This window comes from Rhamphochromis longiceps, linkage group LG4, assembly GCF_057381845.1.
Source record: "Rhamphochromis longiceps isolate RC_006_pf linkage group LG4, R_longiceps_female_GT1.1, whole genome shotgun sequence".
Classification (NCBI taxonomy): Eukaryota; Metazoa; Chordata; class Actinopteri; order Cichliformes; family Cichlidae; genus Rhamphochromis; species Rhamphochromis longiceps.
In genome coordinates, this window is record NC_140560.1 from 34,811,626 (window position 1) to 34,830,144 (window position 18,519).

General features: G+C 41.0%; 1 protein-coding gene across 1 annotated transcript; it reads left to right on the forward strand.

Moving 5' to 3' along the window:
- The first annotated feature begins 317 nt into the window (after positions 1–317).
- elac2 (elaC ribonuclease Z 2) lies at positions 318–18,042 on the forward strand. The gene is made up of 24 exons (XM_085404726.1): positions 318–826; positions 3,312–3,362; positions 3,456–3,526; positions 4,760–4,824; positions 4,928–4,985; positions 5,056–5,124; positions 5,224–5,328; positions 5,659–5,714; positions 5,810–5,868; positions 6,129–6,201; positions 6,282–6,394; positions 7,361–7,459; positions 7,540–7,678; positions 7,909–7,994; positions 8,307–8,428; positions 9,617–9,713; positions 11,348–11,486; positions 11,571–11,609; positions 11,845–11,954; positions 14,045–14,144; positions 14,244–14,364; positions 14,833–14,911; positions 15,243–15,387; positions 17,605–18,042. The coding sequence occupies exons 1-24, from the start codon at positions 504–506 to the stop codon at positions 17,845–17,847; spliced, it is 2,562 nt and encodes an 853-aa protein (XP_085260852.1). The 5' UTR covers positions 318–503; the 3' UTR covers positions 17,848–18,042.
- The last annotated feature ends 477 nt before the right edge of the window (positions 18,043–18,519 follow it).

Genomic DNA, 18,519 nt, shown 5'->3' on the forward strand with positions numbered 1-18,519 from the left:
TGTGTATTAATAACACTGATAATAAACTAAAATCAATATAATCTAAAAATTGCTTACATGCACTAAATTTAGTGATTCTGTTTTTTTTTTTTTTATATATAATTTTCGGTTTTTAAAGAGCTAACCACGTGTAATTTAACGTTTAGGCGTTTTATTTTGAAGTACTTTGTTTACGTTAAGCACATCTTCAAGAAGAGGCTCTGTTCCCGCCTCTGTCTCTGAAAACCCCGCTCTGATTGGTCCACATCTCTGCCAAACAATCTCGGAAACCAATCGGCATAAAGAACGGACAACGTCATCACTAGATGCCGGAAAAAAGTTGTCACATGTGTCATATACGGTGTCAACCAACTTGGTAGCCCTTGTGGAATGAGCGGAGACCGTCTGTGGGGCAATTAATCGATCAGAAAGAAGACAGTAATGTTTAAGTAAGACTAACTCAGCGCGTTTACATGTGATTAATCGGTACGCTGTGGTTTGAATGACTGCGGGAGACGATTAGCATGAACAGGCTCCATGTGAGGCTCTGGCACTTCACGTCGCTGTTTGTGAACGGCAGGACTCTCCCTGCTCCTGTCCGCTGCGATTCTTCTCTCCATCGGTCTGTTTTTCAGCTTTTTCGGACCATGGCCACCACTACCACTAACAACAAAAACAATTTACCGAAGAAAGCCAAGCAGAAGGAGCCGCTGCGCAGAGTGAAAACCAAAGAGAACCGCAGCAAGCGAGGAGACGTTCACGGACCGTCCACTGTGTACCTGCAGGTGGTCGGAGCTGGAAGCAGAGATAATGCTGCGTCAGTTTACGTGTTCTCCGAGTTCAACAGGTACGTCTGAAGGCACTTTGGAGCACATTGTTTGTGCTGTTGTATGTTAGAAAAAACTTGACTTTTTAATGTACCCCACTGTAAGCACACTTGCAAAAATAGCAGGCATTAACAGCAGGTCAAAGCGATCCTGGGCTCCACTTTACTGCAGTGATGCAGAGAAAGCTACACTTTTCACTTCTGGTATTTCACAGGTTGTGGGTCCTCGAGTCCTCACCTCATATCTCAGTTCTCCTCAGGAGAGGAGTCGAGACAGGTGTTTAACAAAATGAGACATCCTTTACTTGAAACTTTACTCGCCTTCGCACCTAAACGAACTTGAGTGTCATCCCATTCTTAATCCTTAGGGTTTAAGCTAATGTCAGCCCAACATTTGCAGCGGTAGCAGCTTCAATTCTTCTGGGAAGGCTTTCCACAGGTTTGGGAGTGTTTATAGGAATTTCTGACCAGTCTTTCAGAAGTGCATTTGTGAGGTCAGACATGGCTCCCACAGACCATTTGTATTTAATGGATTAATTGTAAGTTTATGAGATTGCATCAGTTTGTTGGAAGACATGAATACACACTAATCAGTGTATATTTATCAAGTGGCTTTACTGTCATTCTAACCATGTGCAGTGGTACAGTACACAGTGAAATGAGACAGCGTTCCTCCAAGACCGTGGTGCTACATATAACAGACAATCAACGGGGGGGGGGTTGCACACAAGTGCAAGTGTGCAACAACCCCCCCCCCCCCCCCCCCCCCCAAACAAACAGTGCAACACCAGACAGAACAGAACGATAAGACACAAAATAGTGCGATAGAAAAGTGCAACAATGACGACCTCCACAGATGATCCATCAGTGTTAAGTGGACAGTGATCTCTCTGTGCTCTCCTGAAGTCATCAATCATCTCTTTTGTTTTGTCCACGTTCAGAGACAGGCTGTTGACTCTACACCAGTCCATTAGCTGTTGTACCTCCTCTCTGTATGCTGATTTGTCGTTCTTGCTGATGAGACCCACCACAGTCATGTCATCTGCAAACTTGATGATGTGGTTCGAATTGTGCATTGCTGCACAGTCGTGAGTCAGCAGCGTGAACAGTAGTGGGCTGAGCGCACAGCCCTCCAGTGCTCAGTGCGGTGGTGTTGGAGATGCTTTTACCGATCCGAACTGTCTGAGGTCTCTCCGTCAGAAAGTCCAGGATCCATTTGCAGAGGGAGGTTTTCAGGCCCTGTAGGCTCAGTTTTCCAATCAGGTGTTGTACATATGTGTCTTTATCATCCAGGTGGTTGAGGGCAAGATCTACGGTGCTCTGCACATTCTCTGAGTACTCTCCCAGGAATGTTATCTGGACTAGCAGCTTTCCGTGGGTTAACTCTGCAAGGGGTTTTTCTCACGTTAGCCAAGGTCGAGATGATTTCCTCACCAACACGTCATTCTGAGCAGGAGGGAGGGGAGGCGTCACCATAGCAGGCAGGTGTCGTCTACCTGTAGTTGATGATGGCCGCAAACTGGCCGTTGGTGATTTATGAGTGCTATATTCTGTTTTTCTATTAAATAACCTTAAAAAAGACCGTGTGGTCAGGTGCCTCCTCAGTACTCATTTGGGTTTCCAGGTCTGCCTGACAGACTTCTTTGAGATCTCATCCAGCATCCAAGTGTCCAAAACTGCCTCAGATCAGACGCTAGAACCACAAAGTCAATCACTGACCTTCTCATAGACAGGATAAAAGATGAACATAGAACATTAAACCTGCCTTTGGCAGGGGGAGTGGGGCGCTCCCTTTGTTCGGTGACCTCCGGACACATTTTGCTGACTGGTTTTGAGGCTAAACATGTCTGTTGTGGTTATTACTGGAGGCAGAAAGATGTTTCTCCACAGTGTCCTCCTTGATGAGGGTTAGCCAAGTCTTTAGCCAATCAGCATGAGACATCCCTGGTTTCTCACGCAGCTCCTGTAATTTCTCATACAGTATCTGGCTCAGTGATGATATTTTAGAACTTTTCACTCCCTTTCAAAGACCTGTTTGAGGGTTAAAGTTAGGTGCAGGTAAGGGTAACGGTTTGGGACTGTTTTGATTTGACAAAGCTGGAAATGCATTGATATTAGTAAGTGTCCCAGTGTGAGTGTATGTGGAGCAGGCTGTAGTTACTTTATGGTAACCTCTGATAGCAAAAACTAACTTTAAACCTTTGACTGCACTTACTCAGGTCCTCAGCAGCACACACACCTAGTTTTACGCAGCTTGGCGTAGGCGAAGAAAAGGCTTCTCAACATGATAATAAGATGCTTTGGACAGTTTGGCATAAAACAAAAAATAGGAACTTTGACACAATCTGTGGAGCATAATGCAGCAACAGGAATGATCATGATAATAATCTTTCTTGCCCTTAAAATCCTGAGACCAATCGCCTGGTGTAATTCAGAGGTTCTGATCGCAGCTCGCCCAACGCTTTCTGAAATACACCTATGCAAAACAAACCTCTCTCTGCTGCAGGTACCTGTTCAACTGTGGTGAAGGAACGCAGAGGCTCATGCAGGAACACAAGTAAGCTGGTGATGCCACAGCAGCGTTAAGATTTCAGTCTGTCTGGTGGTTTAAAAACAGCATGAACATGATCGTCATGTTTTCCTGTGGCAGGCTGAAAGCTGCTCGCTTGGACAACATCTTCCTGACCAGACTGAGCTGGGAGAACGTGGGAGGCTTGTCAGGTCAGTGAACACAGGTTCATGTTAATCCCTGTCATCACACTGGTGCTCCACACTAACACCAGGTATATATTACAGAGCTGAAGTCACATACATGACAGTAATATTCAGCATTAATGGAAATAAAATGTTTTCATCACCAGTATTCATCAGTTTGTGTCTTTCTGCATTATTTACAACAGGGAGGTTCTAAAAGCACAACTTGATTAGTGACATATTTTGTGAAATATATGCATTCATGAAAATGCCAGTTGAAGCTGAGGACAGTTTCATAACTGTGGATGGAGCCAAATACACTGAAATAACAATCCAACCCAGGCGGAGGTCTGCCTCTCACCTCAACCTGCAGAATTTTGTGCTTCGTGCTGTTGCAGCTCAGTTTGATTTATGCAGCAACAGCTCACAGGAACAGTCGTCTCAAGGTGTTTTATATTTTAAGATGAAAACTTTAGGAACTGCAACAATGTCACGGCCTCTTATGGGCAAGTACTTGGCAACTGTGGGATTCAATTCAATGTATACAGCACCAAATCACAACAATACTCGCCTCAAGGCACTTTATATTGTAAGGCAGACCCTGCAATAATACATGCAGAGAAAAATCCAACAATCATGCAACCTCATATGAACAAGCACTTTGGTGACAGTGGGAAGGAAAAACTCCCTTTTAACAGGAAGAAACCTCCAGCAGAGCAGGTTCATCCCTTTGACACCTGGACAAAGAGATGAACCCTTAATCCCTTTAAACATGAAGAGACCTCCTTTTGTTTCCACTGGTTGCGTCTTAATCATTTGCCTTAAACCCACGCTGGTTGCAGAAGTGAAGGCTTTGAAAATTGACTGACTCCCACACGAAGACCTGGAATAAACTACAGCTCTTGTAGCCGAGATTTATTACGGTGGTTGGAATTATATATGCACAGTTCAAGAATAAAACATAGAAAAGAGCAGAATATGACCCTTTAAACGTGACCTGCTTTACTTTGATTGTTAATTGCACATAATTTGAAATAATTTCTGAATGTACAGGTCAATTTTTTATTTTTTTAAACTTGTTATTTTCAGTTTTATATGAAAATAATATTCGTGCACCCTTAGATGATTTATGTCTATATTCTGTATAAGTAGAGCCATTACACAGAATAGCTATTTGATTTTGGTTAATTTCAGTATATTAAATATTCTTATATCTCTTTGTTCTGTAATAATATTCATCTGTGTCTCGTCTCGTTGCAGGGATGATATTAACCTTGAAGGACACCGGCGTCCCTGAGTGTGTTCTCTCTGGACCTCCACAGCTGGTGAGAAGCTGGATCAAACAGTGCAAACACGCCTTGAGGAGCTTTTAATGTGAAAGGATTCACTTTACATCTGCTCTCTTCCTTTTTTTTTTTCTAATCACAGGAGAATTATCTGAATGCCATCAAGTCTTTCTCTGGACCACTGGAGGACATCAAGCTGTGTATGTTGAACTTGAGACAAATGCATTATTCTTGTGTTACGTCTGTGTGATATTCACTGTGTCGTCCCAGCGGTCCGACCGTACACTGAGGAGACGTACTCCGATGACACCATGACGGTTTATCAGGTGCCGATATTCGGTGGGTTTGTTTCCTGATTATTATTTTTTTATTCCTTAACCTCAGGAAGGAGTTTGTTTGTCATCTAATCTTTTTTTTTTTATGCCGTCGTCTCTGCAGCAAAGTCGAGGGACAATGACAGAAATCGCTCCCACAGGTCGGGCAGGAACAGCCCCACTCAGGCGACTCCACAGAAAGCCGACGTTAGCAGTGCAGACGATCCAGGTGAGTCAGAGCAGGCTAGACTAGACATGCAGTATTATACAGATAAGATTCATTTGACCACCTGAGGTTGGAGCATTCAAATAAAACAGAAAGCCAGCACAAAAACAAAATCAAATTTAAAAATTATTAATAATCATTTAAAATAAATCGGCGTCATCAGATTTGGAAATAATTTTAAGCGTAGCTACAATGTGGGATCTTAAGCTTTAGGCTTCATGCCGTCTTCTGTCAGGACTGAGGTGTGAATAAAAGTGTAATAGGCCGACTGTGGCTGCGTGTCTTTGGTAATAAAATGAACAAACTGAGTGCAACAATCGCTTCAAATTTTAGGTGAAAGGCGAACAGCAGCGAGAGATTCCTCTCTGGTGGTTGCCTTTGCCTGCAAGGTAGGATGCTGTGAAAATATGTCCATCCTGTGACGTGCAAATTGAAGCTTATTGTATCTGACAGTTTGCTTTTTACCTGTCTGACACTCTTACAGCTTCACCCAAAGAAGGGCAACTTCTTAGTTGCTCAAGCCAAAGAGCTCGGGCTGCCCGTGTAAGTGGAATCACTGTTATGTTCTTTCCAAGTTAACATGAGGTCCAGTTGTCTTATCAATGTGGACTTTTTGTTTTCCTAATGTTTAAAAGCTTTGTACTCAGTTGGCTGAGGATTTGGCAGACACTGGTGTGCACAAATTATACTTTACATGAAACAATTCTTGTCTATAAAAAGCTTTGCAGTAGCAAAATATTAGTTTTAGTTTTGCTTCATTTTCAGTCTGATTTGAACTGTTTCCTGATCTTTCCTCCTTTAAGGGGCACAGCTGCTATTGGTCCCATCATTGCAGCTCTGAAAGACGGGAAAAGTATCGTGCATGAAGGAAAAGAGGTGAAGACTCTGTTTTCTTTTCGTTCAGGCTGCAGCTCTAAGCTGGACTTGCTCACATTTCTGTCGCTGCTGGTTTTCAGATCCGACCCGAGCAGGTCTGCACTCCTACTGATCCAGGACCAGTCTTTATTATGGTCGAGTGTCCGTCTGAAGAATTTCTTGGAGCTCTTTGCACCAATCAGCAGCTGGGAAGGTAATAGTTTAGCTGCCAGTCACATTTGTTTTTCCAGCGCTATTTTAATTATTATTTTAATAAAATCATGCTGTTCTCAGATAAAACAAATGATGAAAGTGATCAAAAATGTTTTGGGTTTTAACATTTAGGTGTTTGCGGTTTTTCTTTCTAGTGGATAGTTTAACTATTTGTCTTTTCCAGTGCAAAACAAGTTGATCTATGATTTTTTTTATTAATTTATTAATGTGCTGATTTATCTTCATTCATTTGCAACATAATGGTGTTTTCCTGGATACAGACCAAGCAGAATTAGCATTGGAGAAGTTCCTTCAGTTCATATATCTGATGTATATTTATCATAAAGATTTAACTTGACAGGAGATGCATTAATGAGTCACAGTGTATTAGTGTGAGCTATGGTACAAACTCATAAAACTGAGATTTCAGTTTTGCAGGTCGTTGTCTTGTTCGTTTATCTCATGTTATAAACTTTTAAATAGGTCATAAAGTTTTGATATGATGTCTTTTTTTCCCCTCTTAGTTATCATGATGTCATAAAAGTGTCCTGTTCAGATTAACTCAGTTCTACAAAAAACCTGATAACATGAGAGCTTGTAGGACCTTGAAACTTTTCTTTTTTTGAATTAAAGGTAACTGTATCCTGGTAGAAACTAATTCCCCCACATCAGGCTACGTAGAGTCAAAGAGTCACAATTTGCAGTTTTCTTGCTCTGGAAGACCTGATATGTGCACATGACGCACTTAGATGAAAATAGTTTAGCGAAGCAACACTGCCACACGTGATGAAACGGTGCTACTGTAGCCTTTGTGCATTTAGTGCCTGTGTGGTGTTTAACTTGACAACGATAACCAGTTATTGTGTGTAAGTTTGACCCAGTGCTTCTTTCTGTGCTGTGGCAGGAAGTGTGGTTCTTATAAATATTCTCTAGAAGTGTCTAAAGTTGAGGTTGTCACCCCCTCCAGATACCAGACAGGTGGGACGGAGGACCCTGCTGCGTTGGTGGTCCACATGACTCCAGAGTCTGTTTTGAAAACAGACCAATACAAGAAGTGGATGGAGAGGTTTGCAGTTTCTCTCTCTGTCTGAAAACTTTTTGCCACAGCATTTTGTCCACCGAGCACTCAGTGGTTTGTTTCTGCAGGTTTCCATCTACGACAGAACACCTGATCCTTAATGAACACGCGTGCACGATCCACAACATCAGAAGTCACAAGATTCAGGCCCAGCTCAACATGATCCACCCAGAAATCTTCCCACAACTGAAAGCTTACAAAGCAAAGGCAAGGCTGATGGACAGAAGAAACATTTCGGTGTTCACTGCAACGTTCCCTTTCAAACGGGGAAGTTTGACCTTACACCTTTTACAATAGACTAATCCCTGCATGCATTTAAACTCGACTTGTACTGTGCTGAAAAAGCACATTGTTTTATACACTGAGAGTGAGAAGCGCAGCTCCCAAACTGCATGTAAGAAAACATCAAAAAACTCTTATTTTTTGGTTTCCTGTAGGAGCCTCAGGCGGCCTTACACGTCCCGAACGTCAGAGCGGAGTGTCTGCTCAAGTTCCAGCTCAGACCTGTAATGGAGTGGCAAAGGTTAGTTTGTCCTTCAATCCCTCCAATTTAGCCATCGTTACTTTGCAGCTCCGAGCGCCGGCTTGTCATAGAAAACGATCTGCACTGGACCAGCCCCTCTCAACTGCTTTCTTCTCTCCTCGTCTTTTTTTAACCTCATCTTACAAGTGTCAGGGTTTTATTTTTATTTTTTCCTACATTGTTTCTGTCAAGTACTGTAGAGGCGCATCAAGGTCAGATGTAGGGAGAGGGAAAAAAACCCACTGCTTTTTCCCCAGCAGTGTTTTTGCAGGCAGTGGTGTGTGTCTTTTTCACTCTTGTCTCATTTGTTAGAGATGCCATCCCCTCCTGCAACTCTGAGGAGTTTGTGAAAGAAGCTTCTGAGGTCCAAAACTTTCTGGCAGAAGTGGACAAGTGCAGGAAGATTTGCTCCGCTGGCTCTGCAGAGCTTTCCGGTCAGTTATGGAAACTAGCACCCGCCCAAAAAGTGTTGGATTCACTCAAGCATGGTCTATCTACAGTGCCCTATTTTTGTCTTTATCTGTATTAAGTTCATTAATATCACAAGAAATTATATGAACAACTGAAAGAGTGTAGCTTGAAGCTACAGCTTACGTAATACAGCAGTCAGAATGTAAGGAAAATTAAATCGACTGCAATTTTAGCTTCTGATTTAAATAAAAGATGGATATGGATGAACTGTGTCGAGACCATCATCACACTATACATTTAGCACAATCCTGAGTAATCATGTTATTTCTATGCTGTAATTTAAAAACAAGTTTTAATTAAATTTGTTTTTATTATTCCTCATTTTAAACAGCTCATAAATATTATGTTTGGATTTCAGTGAGTTTAATCCAATAAATTATGGATTTGTTGACTCTCAGTAGGTTTTCTTTGTTATCACTCATATTTAGTTTTATGTTTTGGGAGTAAAAGATCGAGTTGATGTTTGGTTTGTGTTTCCTCACAGCTCTATACAGTCATACGTGGAGCAGCAAGTCAATAATATAAAATGCTTAGTGATTTTTGGCATAAGAAGTCTTCAAATTAAAACAGTGTTGCAGTTTAGACCTTTTGTTTGATACTTTATATTTAATTTCCAGGTTAATTTGTTATTAACACTAACTGGAAAACATTTTGCTTGAAGGATTATGGCAGTTTTAACGTAACTTTTTCTTTGGTTATTTAATGAGTGGTTTTCCGATTTTAATACATTTAGTTTTTCCAAGGTGAGGAGATCATTTGTTAGACTCAAACCAGTCAGTAGTTTACTTTCCAGAGTATCCAAACACTGCTTTGGATAAATGCACTCCATTGACTTATGTAATGTAAACAATAGTGGTCCAAGAAGTGAACCCTGTGGCACCCCACAAGTTACCTTTTAATAAACCAGAATCTGTATTATTTATATGTGCATACTGATACCTGTCATCCAAATATTGAATTAGCCAGTGATAGGCAAGCTTCTGATGCCATACCTGTCTCATTTACTTAAAAGCAACGTCTGATCATCCAACACCTTTTTTAGATCCTGAAGTATTCCCCCGGTGTGCTTCTTTCTCTGTTGCATTAGTAATGTGTTTTTGTTTGTCGACCTCACTCATCGTGCATGTATGGTTGTGTTGTTTTTGTTGCAGGTCAAGGAGGAAAATACCCAGAGGTGGTTTTCTTGGGAACTGGGTCAGCTCTTCCGATGAAGATCAGGAATGTCAGCGGCACTTTAGTTAATATCAGGTAACATCTCTCAGGACAGGCAGTGTAGCTCACCGCTGGTGTCAACATTGAAATAAAAATTGATTTAGAATTTCAAGACTATTACGTAAGAAAGAGGAAAATCATCTTTTTATCAAGAACCAACATTTTAATGAGATTGCATATGTTGCTTTTATTTTGGTCGGTCAAAACAGGAAGCCAAAGAGAAGCTTCGATCGTCTCTTAATCCTGTGAGATCCTTAATTGATGTTCATGTTTGACTCAGTGTTACAGAGGAACTGCTAAAATGACTCAAACACATTTAAAACTTTTGGCTCTCAGTGAAAAGTGAGTCTGACTTGTACAATCAAATATCTGTTGTCAACGAACAGCCCGGCCGTCTGAGAGCGTCTCATTGTTTCCACAGACTGAAGCTTTTATCTGCAGTACAGAGGATATTATTCACTGTGTCTCCAAGCGCCTAATGCAGTATATGACCTAAACCTAGACTAGATATTGCACAAGTTTCTTTTTGTTTCATATTGGCAATAGTATGCTGCCGTAGATAACAAAAGGGCTGAATTTTAAATTGAAGCTGTTGCCTCAGTTCTTTGTTCTCACGTCTCACTGCTTTCCTGGGGAGTTTGGGTGACTTCTGGTCTTCTTTTTTTAATCAATTCCACTTTTCCCACCCTGTCAAAGTCATTCTGTAGTCATCACTCTGATCCTTTCATTAAAGCTCACTGCTATTCTGACATTTAGATTCATAGACAGCCATCTGTGCATCCTCCTCCACCATCCAAACTCAAGACATTACATCTGACTTCAGATGATCTCTCAGTATTTTATTATTCTTTTGTGTTTAGCTTAGGAAAGGTCATTGCATCTTACAGTATGTGTGGTGGTATTTAAACACAGAGAGGTGGGAGGTATTCCCACAGAGATCAAAGATGTTTGATGTCCAAAGTGGGAATTAAGCGATTTTTGAGTGGGTGGAAAGGTGGAGGTGACGGAGAACATGAAAGGATTAGCACATAAACTACAAGATGCTCTAAAACAGCTTACAAAGTGGCTTTTCTCCATATGTATCTTCTTCTTCCAGCACACCACCGTAAAGAACATCCCTCTCCTGAAAGTTGCCAGATAATCAATGTTATTTACTTCCCCTGGTGGTCATGAAGGGAATAGACCTGAATAATGGCCTAAATTAAATATATTTAAAACCTAAATCTTTAAGCCATGTTGTTATTGCATCATTTTTCAGTGCACTGAGTTACCACTGTGTTTGGTCCAAATAAGAATAACAAAGTCTCATCTGTGATGTAAATTAGGTTCAAATGTTCCATTTTTAAAAAATCAGTTTTAGACAGTATCTCATTCAGCTGCAGGAATCTGCTGCTGCATCCTGGCAGGTGTTTTCATCGTTGTATACACCTGATGTATTCCCCATGTATCCTCAGTAGTGTTTAAACAGTGCTTCACTGTCTCTAGTCAATTTTAAGAGGCTTAAAAACTGATTAAAATGATTTCTTAGTGTAAATTTGTAAAACCTACAAAGGCGTCCTGTAATGAATAATGATGCGTGTGTGCTGAGAAGGCTGTACTCACCCACTGTTTGCAGTTTAGTGTTTGTCTGGGCGTGTTTCACATGTTTGTTTGTTTGTACTCGCATGAAGCCCGAGTCAGTCTTTGCTGCTGGACTGTGGAGAGGGAACCTTTGGTCAGCTCTGCAGACACTACGGGGACGACGTCGATGACGCTTTGTCCAAGATCGCCACGGTCTTCATCTCACACCTGCATGCTGACCATCACACAGTAAGCAGCCGTGCATCAGGTTTTAACTTGTAAAAACAAAGTTAGACTGCTCGACTTACTCTCGTTGTGATCTTTTTGTTTCAGGGGCTGGTGAAGCTGCTGTACCAGAGAGAAAGGGCACTGGTGAGTATTTGAAATACTGTTTCTTTTTTCTGGATTGAAGTGAAAACTCAAGACATGAAAGGTTGGTTAAAAATAGAAACCTCTGATATATACTGTGTGAATGTGTGTGTGAATGGATGGATGACTGGCTGTGTAAAGATAATACAGGCCATTTACCATTTATACTACCTCCTTGTTTTGTGTAAGGATCCCAAATAATGACATTCAGGGGTTTGTGTCACATCTATACCTCCAGGCAACTTTGGGAAAGCCATTTAGCCCGATTTTCCTGGTTGCTCCGGTTCAGATCATGACCTGGCTCAACCAGTACCACGACTACTGCGAGGAGATTCTCAGTCACATCAAGTATGTGGACACAAAAACATCTTAACTCATTAGGACACACTCCACCTCCATGCTCCATGAGTACTGGATTAGTTAAGCTGAACTGTTTTTGCTGTTACTGAACAGTTTCATTGTGTCTTTGCATTTATAATAATGTGAAATTAATAGTAAAACCAAAGCACAATTGCATTTATGTATATTATACCACTTGCACTACATTATTTGTGTGTACTGGGCAAAGAAAGAAGTCTGTTTGGTGTATTTTTGACAAATACAGTTGGCGTTATGTTATCAGCAACTTTCAGGGGTTTTAATTTTGTTTCTTCTGATTGGTTGAAAAGTGTTTGAGCTGTTCAGAGTAGCTGGAAAGATTCCTAAACTATATAAATCATGTAATTACATGCAGTACGTTTAGGGAGCTAATTCTTGTCATTGATGTTTCATAGACCAGTGTTTCCCAACCTTTTGGAGCCACGGCACATGTTTCACATCAGAAAGATCACACGTCACACCAACAAACACAAATGTCACAAAAAGCATATTGATCATTTTCCCTTGCGCACCAGGTATAGCGGTATATTGTCCGCAGTATACTTCTTTTGCTTTCTTCTGACCACTAATCATGCTAGGGCCTTCATCTGGGTCAGTTTTCTCCAGGACCAGGTCAGACTGGATACTTTTATTTTCAAATATGTATCTATTGCTGTTACGCGCTGCATTATCTAACTCGCAGCTTGACTATTATGTCATTTCTTCTTCGTTTTCTTCTGTTTTACTGGCACTTGGCAACCCATTTAATTAGAGCAGGTAGTTGTACTGCCCTCTAGTGGAAGAGAATGTAACTGCTCTGCCTGTTACTCAGGCTGGTCGTTTAGAGTACTAACCAGGTGGAACCAGATAATCTTCCACGACACACCTATGTGCCGTGGCACAGTGGTTGGGAAACACTGTCATAGACTACTATTAAATACTTAACAACATATCATTAATAATAATAATGATGTTTATTTGTGCTGCACATATCAAAACCAGTATTATAAGAAACACAGAATAAAGAACAAAGGACTGTCTGACCTTCTTTAAATGTTTCTCAAAGGTCAGACTAAACTAACGGTTCTAACAGGTGATGTCATGAATGGATAAAGGGCTTAGGGAAGACTGAATACCTGGAGCTTCCCTGAACCAGTGATGAGAATTTCTGTTTTATTTGAGTTTAAAAATCGAAAAAGGGGCAGGTCTGTAATTGAAGAATCCACTTGTACAGTTAAATTTACAAGTATGTTGTTGTTTTTTTACTTTATAGAAATATATGACATAGAAAATACGAGTTTTGAGAAATGCTTATGGAGTAACTCAGTAAACTAAATTACTAGAACTATAGCAGCAGGAGGTCTTTCAGCCTTTAAGTTGCATTGACTGAAACCATGAACAGGATAACAGATGAGCATAGACACTGTGCTCACTGGTTTCGAATCATCATCAGCTGTGTTTTGGCTGTCATCGTGTAGTTATTTACATATTTGGGTAAGAGATCCTTGGCAGTTAGATCAGACTTCAGAAAAACCTACAAGCCTGTTTTGTTTTTTTGTTTGTTTGTTTGTTGTTTTTTGTCTGAACCAAGTAGCAAGTCATAATATTAATCATATAATTCCTAAAGGCACCAACAGTTAAAAACATGTCGGAGAGGCGTAGAGCTGCCTGTGTTGGGACCGATCAGTTGGCTCAGGAATACAAATGAATTCTTGTAGATTTGCTATGAAGGGAGAAACTCGTCCATAGAAGCAAAAACACATTTGCAGACTGCAAACATGACCAACTAAATGTTGGCCTTTAACATGGGAGTCTATGGGGATTGACTTGCTTTTGGAGGCAGTCTCAAGTGGCCAAAACAGGAACTGCACTTTGGCTTTATGTTACATTAGACCACTGGAATTAACTTAATGTAAGTCATCTCTCTGTTAATTTCCTGCACCAGGTCCTTGTGATATCAGTTTCTGTATTTAGTGAAGACACCCTTCACACTAATCATGCACGCACTTGTCTGTGCTTAAAGGTGAAACGGTCAGTTTCAGTGCGTCGTTTCTCTGAAGGATGTCTGATTTGTTTTTCAGCCTCATCCCCAATAAATTTCTGTGTGACACCGTCGAGGTTCCCAAACAGAGGACGAAGTCATTCATCCAAGCGATGCTGAAGAAGAACAACCTGCAGCGGGTCAGCAGCCGTTTGAACGTCACGTGTTTTTTTTTATTTTTTTTATTTATTGAAGCCTTTTTAAAGTGACTCATCGTTTTATTCCTGTGTGTCTCACAGTTCCACACATGTTTAGTGCGTCACTGCAAGAATGCCTTTGCCTGCAGCTTCACTCACCAGGCAGGCTGGAAGCTGGCCTTTTCTGGAGACACCATGCCCTGCGACGCATTCGTACACATCGGTTAGTCCTACTCAGACTGATTAAAGTCCATACGTCACCCAAGTGCATCTAGGCAGAAGCACATAATAGCAAATTGAGCGTCCGCTTTCGATATTACAGTGATTCATATAAGGTCATCTTGACTCTAGCTCGACTACACGGGTTGTTTTGAATAATTTATCCGATATTTCTTAATGCTCTCAATCACTCTTGTAGCTGGCAGCCTCTTCTAATGGTTCCTCTGGGATCCCTCTTCATTGACTCTTCTTAAATTGCTTGACTGGATTCTGTCCAAGCAAAGCCTCCCAGAGACAGCCAGTGTTTCCCAAGTCTGTTCATTATAGATGGCTCAGCTCACCGGACAAACAGGGCATGCGGATTCTTGATCACACTGACCACCTGATTGATTTCCTGTGGGACGGGAAGAAGCTCTAAGTGCTTCCCTCTGATTTGGGCTTCTCAATCTCATTCTTTCTTTTTTTAACCCAGGAAAAAATGCGACCTTACTAATCCACGAGGCCACGCTGGAGGATGAGCTAGAGGAGGAAGCTGTAGAGAAAAGGCATAGGTGAGTGAAACAAACTGTGTGGCTCTGCAGGTACTTTAAGGTGATTTAATGAAGGAAATGAAGGAAATGTTGGAGGAGGAAAAACAAGCAGGTGGAGCTCCGTGTCAGCTAGCAAAGAGCTCTCTTCACTTGCTGATTGAGGCAGCCGTTATGTTCTGAGTGCATTGTTAAATCTCTTCATTCTCCGCATATTGATATTGATTTTTGTTCCTTTTTTACGGCGCCACTGTGAGCGTCTGTCTTCACAAAAGCGCGTTTTTATGTCTTTAGAAAACGTTCCCATCGAAGAGCGACGTAAATCTGTGACTTTATGACTGATCTTTTCTCACAGTACAACCTCCCAGGCCATCGGTATCGGCATGAAGATGAACGCCGACTTCATCATGCTCAACCACTTCAGCCAGCGCTACGCTAAGATCCCTCTCTTCAGCGAAGACTTCAACGACAGGGTGGGAATATCCTTCGACCACATGAGAGTAAGTCTCAGTGCAGCTGTGTCTGATTTCTTTGACAAATAATGTCTCACTGGATTTGACAGCTGGTTTCCAGATATCCTGTTGCACTTGAAGGCATCACGGGGACACTGCGTGAAACATGGTCCACAGACGTGTGCAGATGGAGGCTCTCTTAATGATCACGCAATCCTGAAAGTTTTAATGCTATAGTGTTGCAGACAGGGGTCCCCATGGAGTTAAACTTGGAAAGTTCGACTCGTTTCATTTCAGCCGAGCTTCAGTTGAAATTTCTCGGCTCTGCTTTCAGAAATGAACTTTTCTCCAATTCATCCACAGCTTCAGCAGCAGGGTCCATTTATGCGTTCCTAGAGAAGGTTTTGCACATTTATATACAACAAGAGCAAGAACTTCAAACAATAGTATATTAATACTTTTAGAAATAACATTTTTTTAAGGTTTTAAGGACATCTCTACATTTCAGTGAAGCTTAGTTCCTTGGCTTTCCTCTATGATGAGCCCTGCCTTCATGTTTGCTTGGCAGAGATCGGCAGTCATGGACTGATTTTCTTTGCTAATTAACTTTACCTACTCTAACTACTATATCATCTGCTTGGCATCTCCTTCAACTCCACTTTAAAGTTCATGGTGACTTTAATATGTAACTTTAATATCTTTAGATACTTTCAAAAGTATCAACATCTTGTTTTTTACATTTTGCTTCATCTGATTTTTTTCCCGTCCGTCTAAATAAGAAAATTAAAGAACAACATTGTGTCCGGACAGGGTTAATCTCTTTATTCAGTACGGTGGTCCCTCACTATAACGCGGTTCACCTTTCGCGGGCTCCCAGTTTTGCAGATTTTTTTTGTGCACAATTTTGCATGCTTTTGTTTTTCTTTTTTCTTTTTTAACAGCGCATTGTGTTCTGCATCCTAATTGGCTGTAGACCATGTCAATCAGTCTCCTCCATGTCATGTCTCCTGTACAGTACAGAATGTGTTCAGCTTGTCACATTTACATAAAAAAAGAACATTACGCTGGATACCAACATCATCCGCATCAAAGCTAAAAAGCTTTATGAAACTTGAGCTGACAGCGAGGAGCAGGATGCTGCGGAGTCCAGGCCATCGACGAGTGCTTTTAATGCCAGCAAGGGCTGGTTTGACAAATTTCAGAAGTGCTTTGGACTTTGGACAGAAAAAAGAAACAGTATTAGAAGAGAAAAAAAAAAAAAAAAAAGAAGTGCTTTGGACTTAGAAGTGTTTGACTGCATGCACCGCCTCTGCGGATACCTCTAGAGCAGAGGCATAGGTGAACAACAAATTTAAAGCGATCATCAAGAAAGGGAGATATAAGCCTGAACAAGTTTTCAGTATGGCTGAGACAGGCTTATTTTGGAAACGAATGCCCTCTCGCACCTTTATAATTCAGGACGAAGCCAAAGCCCCAGGATTCAAGGCCCAAAAAGATTACGTGACTCTGGTTATCTGTGTAAAATGCCGCGGGCTTTATGATAAAACCGGCGCTTATTTATAGATCAAAAAATCCTAAAAAAACAAACTTTGAGTGTGAAAATGTTCACGCCTGTCTGAGAAAAGTGTGTAGTGAGAGGTTTTACAGCCTTAAAGCATCTGTAATAATTGTAAAAAATAAAGCTGACTACTTTGCGGGTTATTTTTAGAACATAACTCCCGCAATTAACGAGGGAGCACAGTATTAACAAAACATGTATGTAAAAACAGGAAGCTGGGACTAAACCTGGACCTTAGTGGAGGCTGAGTACTTTCTCCCTATGTATGACTGACATGATAAACTTCTGGCTCCTCAGCCTTGCTCATTAGTGATTGTAAGACAGCATACATTACCAGTAAGACTAAACCAAAGCACGAGAAATGACAAATTAGTATTTAAGTTTGATGAAATATCTCCAGTTAAAGGCACATTTAGAAACGGTTTTTCAGCTGTTTCTTAATCTAAATGTTAGCAGAAATGCTAGTAGTTGGATGGTGATTGCTGCAACTTCCAAGACAAGATTTTCCATTTTTTGTAACATAAACTACCAACAACAAACATTTATACAAGAATAACAAGGAAACTGTATATAAAACATTTACTGTAAAGAGTATAAATAAGGATAAAAAGAGCTAAATGGTAAAAAAAAAAAAAGTCTAAATGGAATAGTTCTGAATGCTTTCATTTAAATATTGTGGCAATTTCCTTTATTTCATCTACTCACAGATTCGTTTTGATGACTCCAAAATCATCCCCAAACTCATTCCTGCACTGAAAACCCTGTTTGCCGAGGAGCTCGGCGAGATGGAGGAGAGGAGGGAGAGGAGGGAGATGAGATATCCAAGAGGAAGCAGCTCTGAAGTGACCAGCGAGCATAAGACGGGAGCGCCGGACGTCGGCAGAGGTGCTAAAAGAGACCAGGAGGAAACGGCAGCACACGTAGAAACGAAGAGGCTGAAAACCAGCTGATTCCTCTCTTCCATTTAAACATGAGTTTTGAAAAAAAAGAAAGACTAGATGAATCCATCTTGAGTTATTTTATTTAAATGAGCTGGAGATTTTTATTTGACTTGTGTGGTCTGATTAAAGAAAATGCGCTTGTTGCATTAACTGTGCAGATCTGTGTTAAACGGAATAAAGCAAAGCTCGCCATGTGTCCTTCAACAGTGATTTGTAATCTGTTTCCTGCTGGGTGCCATTTCACTTGACGTCTAAATCCAGACTTTCTAAACTTTTAGAATAAAACTAGTTTAAATTTAGTTACATTCGCATAAAAATAGCAACAAATCTCTATAGTCTGTTCAGCTGAAGCTAATTTGTGGCAACATCCAGAGCCGAAAAATGAAGCTAAAGTGTAATTTGCATACATTATAGTTACTTTAATGTCAAAATGGAAGCTGATACCAAAACAGAGTCAATCCCCGTGGATGCCCATGTTTAATATTGCATTTACATTCTGAGTCTCTGTGGAGCGTTTCCCCTTCATAACAACTCATCCAGCTGGATTCTGTAGGGAGGGGTGTGGCCATGTTGATAAACAGGTGTGCTGACGTGGGCACCTGGAGCTTATCAGTGTCTCTGGATCACATCTGATGTGCTGTGCTACTTATGGTAGCATATGGTCAAAGTAACTATGCTAAC

Coding starts and splice junctions, on each gene's coding strand:
- elac2 (XM_085404726.1), top strand. CDS start 504: ATGAACAGGCTCCATGTGAGGCTCTGGCACTTCACGTCGCTGTTTGTG. Junction 4,986..5,055: donor ACTGGAGGACATCAAGCTGT/GTATGTTGAACT, acceptor GTGTCGTCCCAG/CGGTCCGACCGTACACTGAG. Junction 7,679..7,908: donor TGAAAGCTTACAAAGCAAAG/GCAAGGCTGATG, acceptor GGTTTCCTGTAG/GAGCCTCAGGCGGCCTTACA.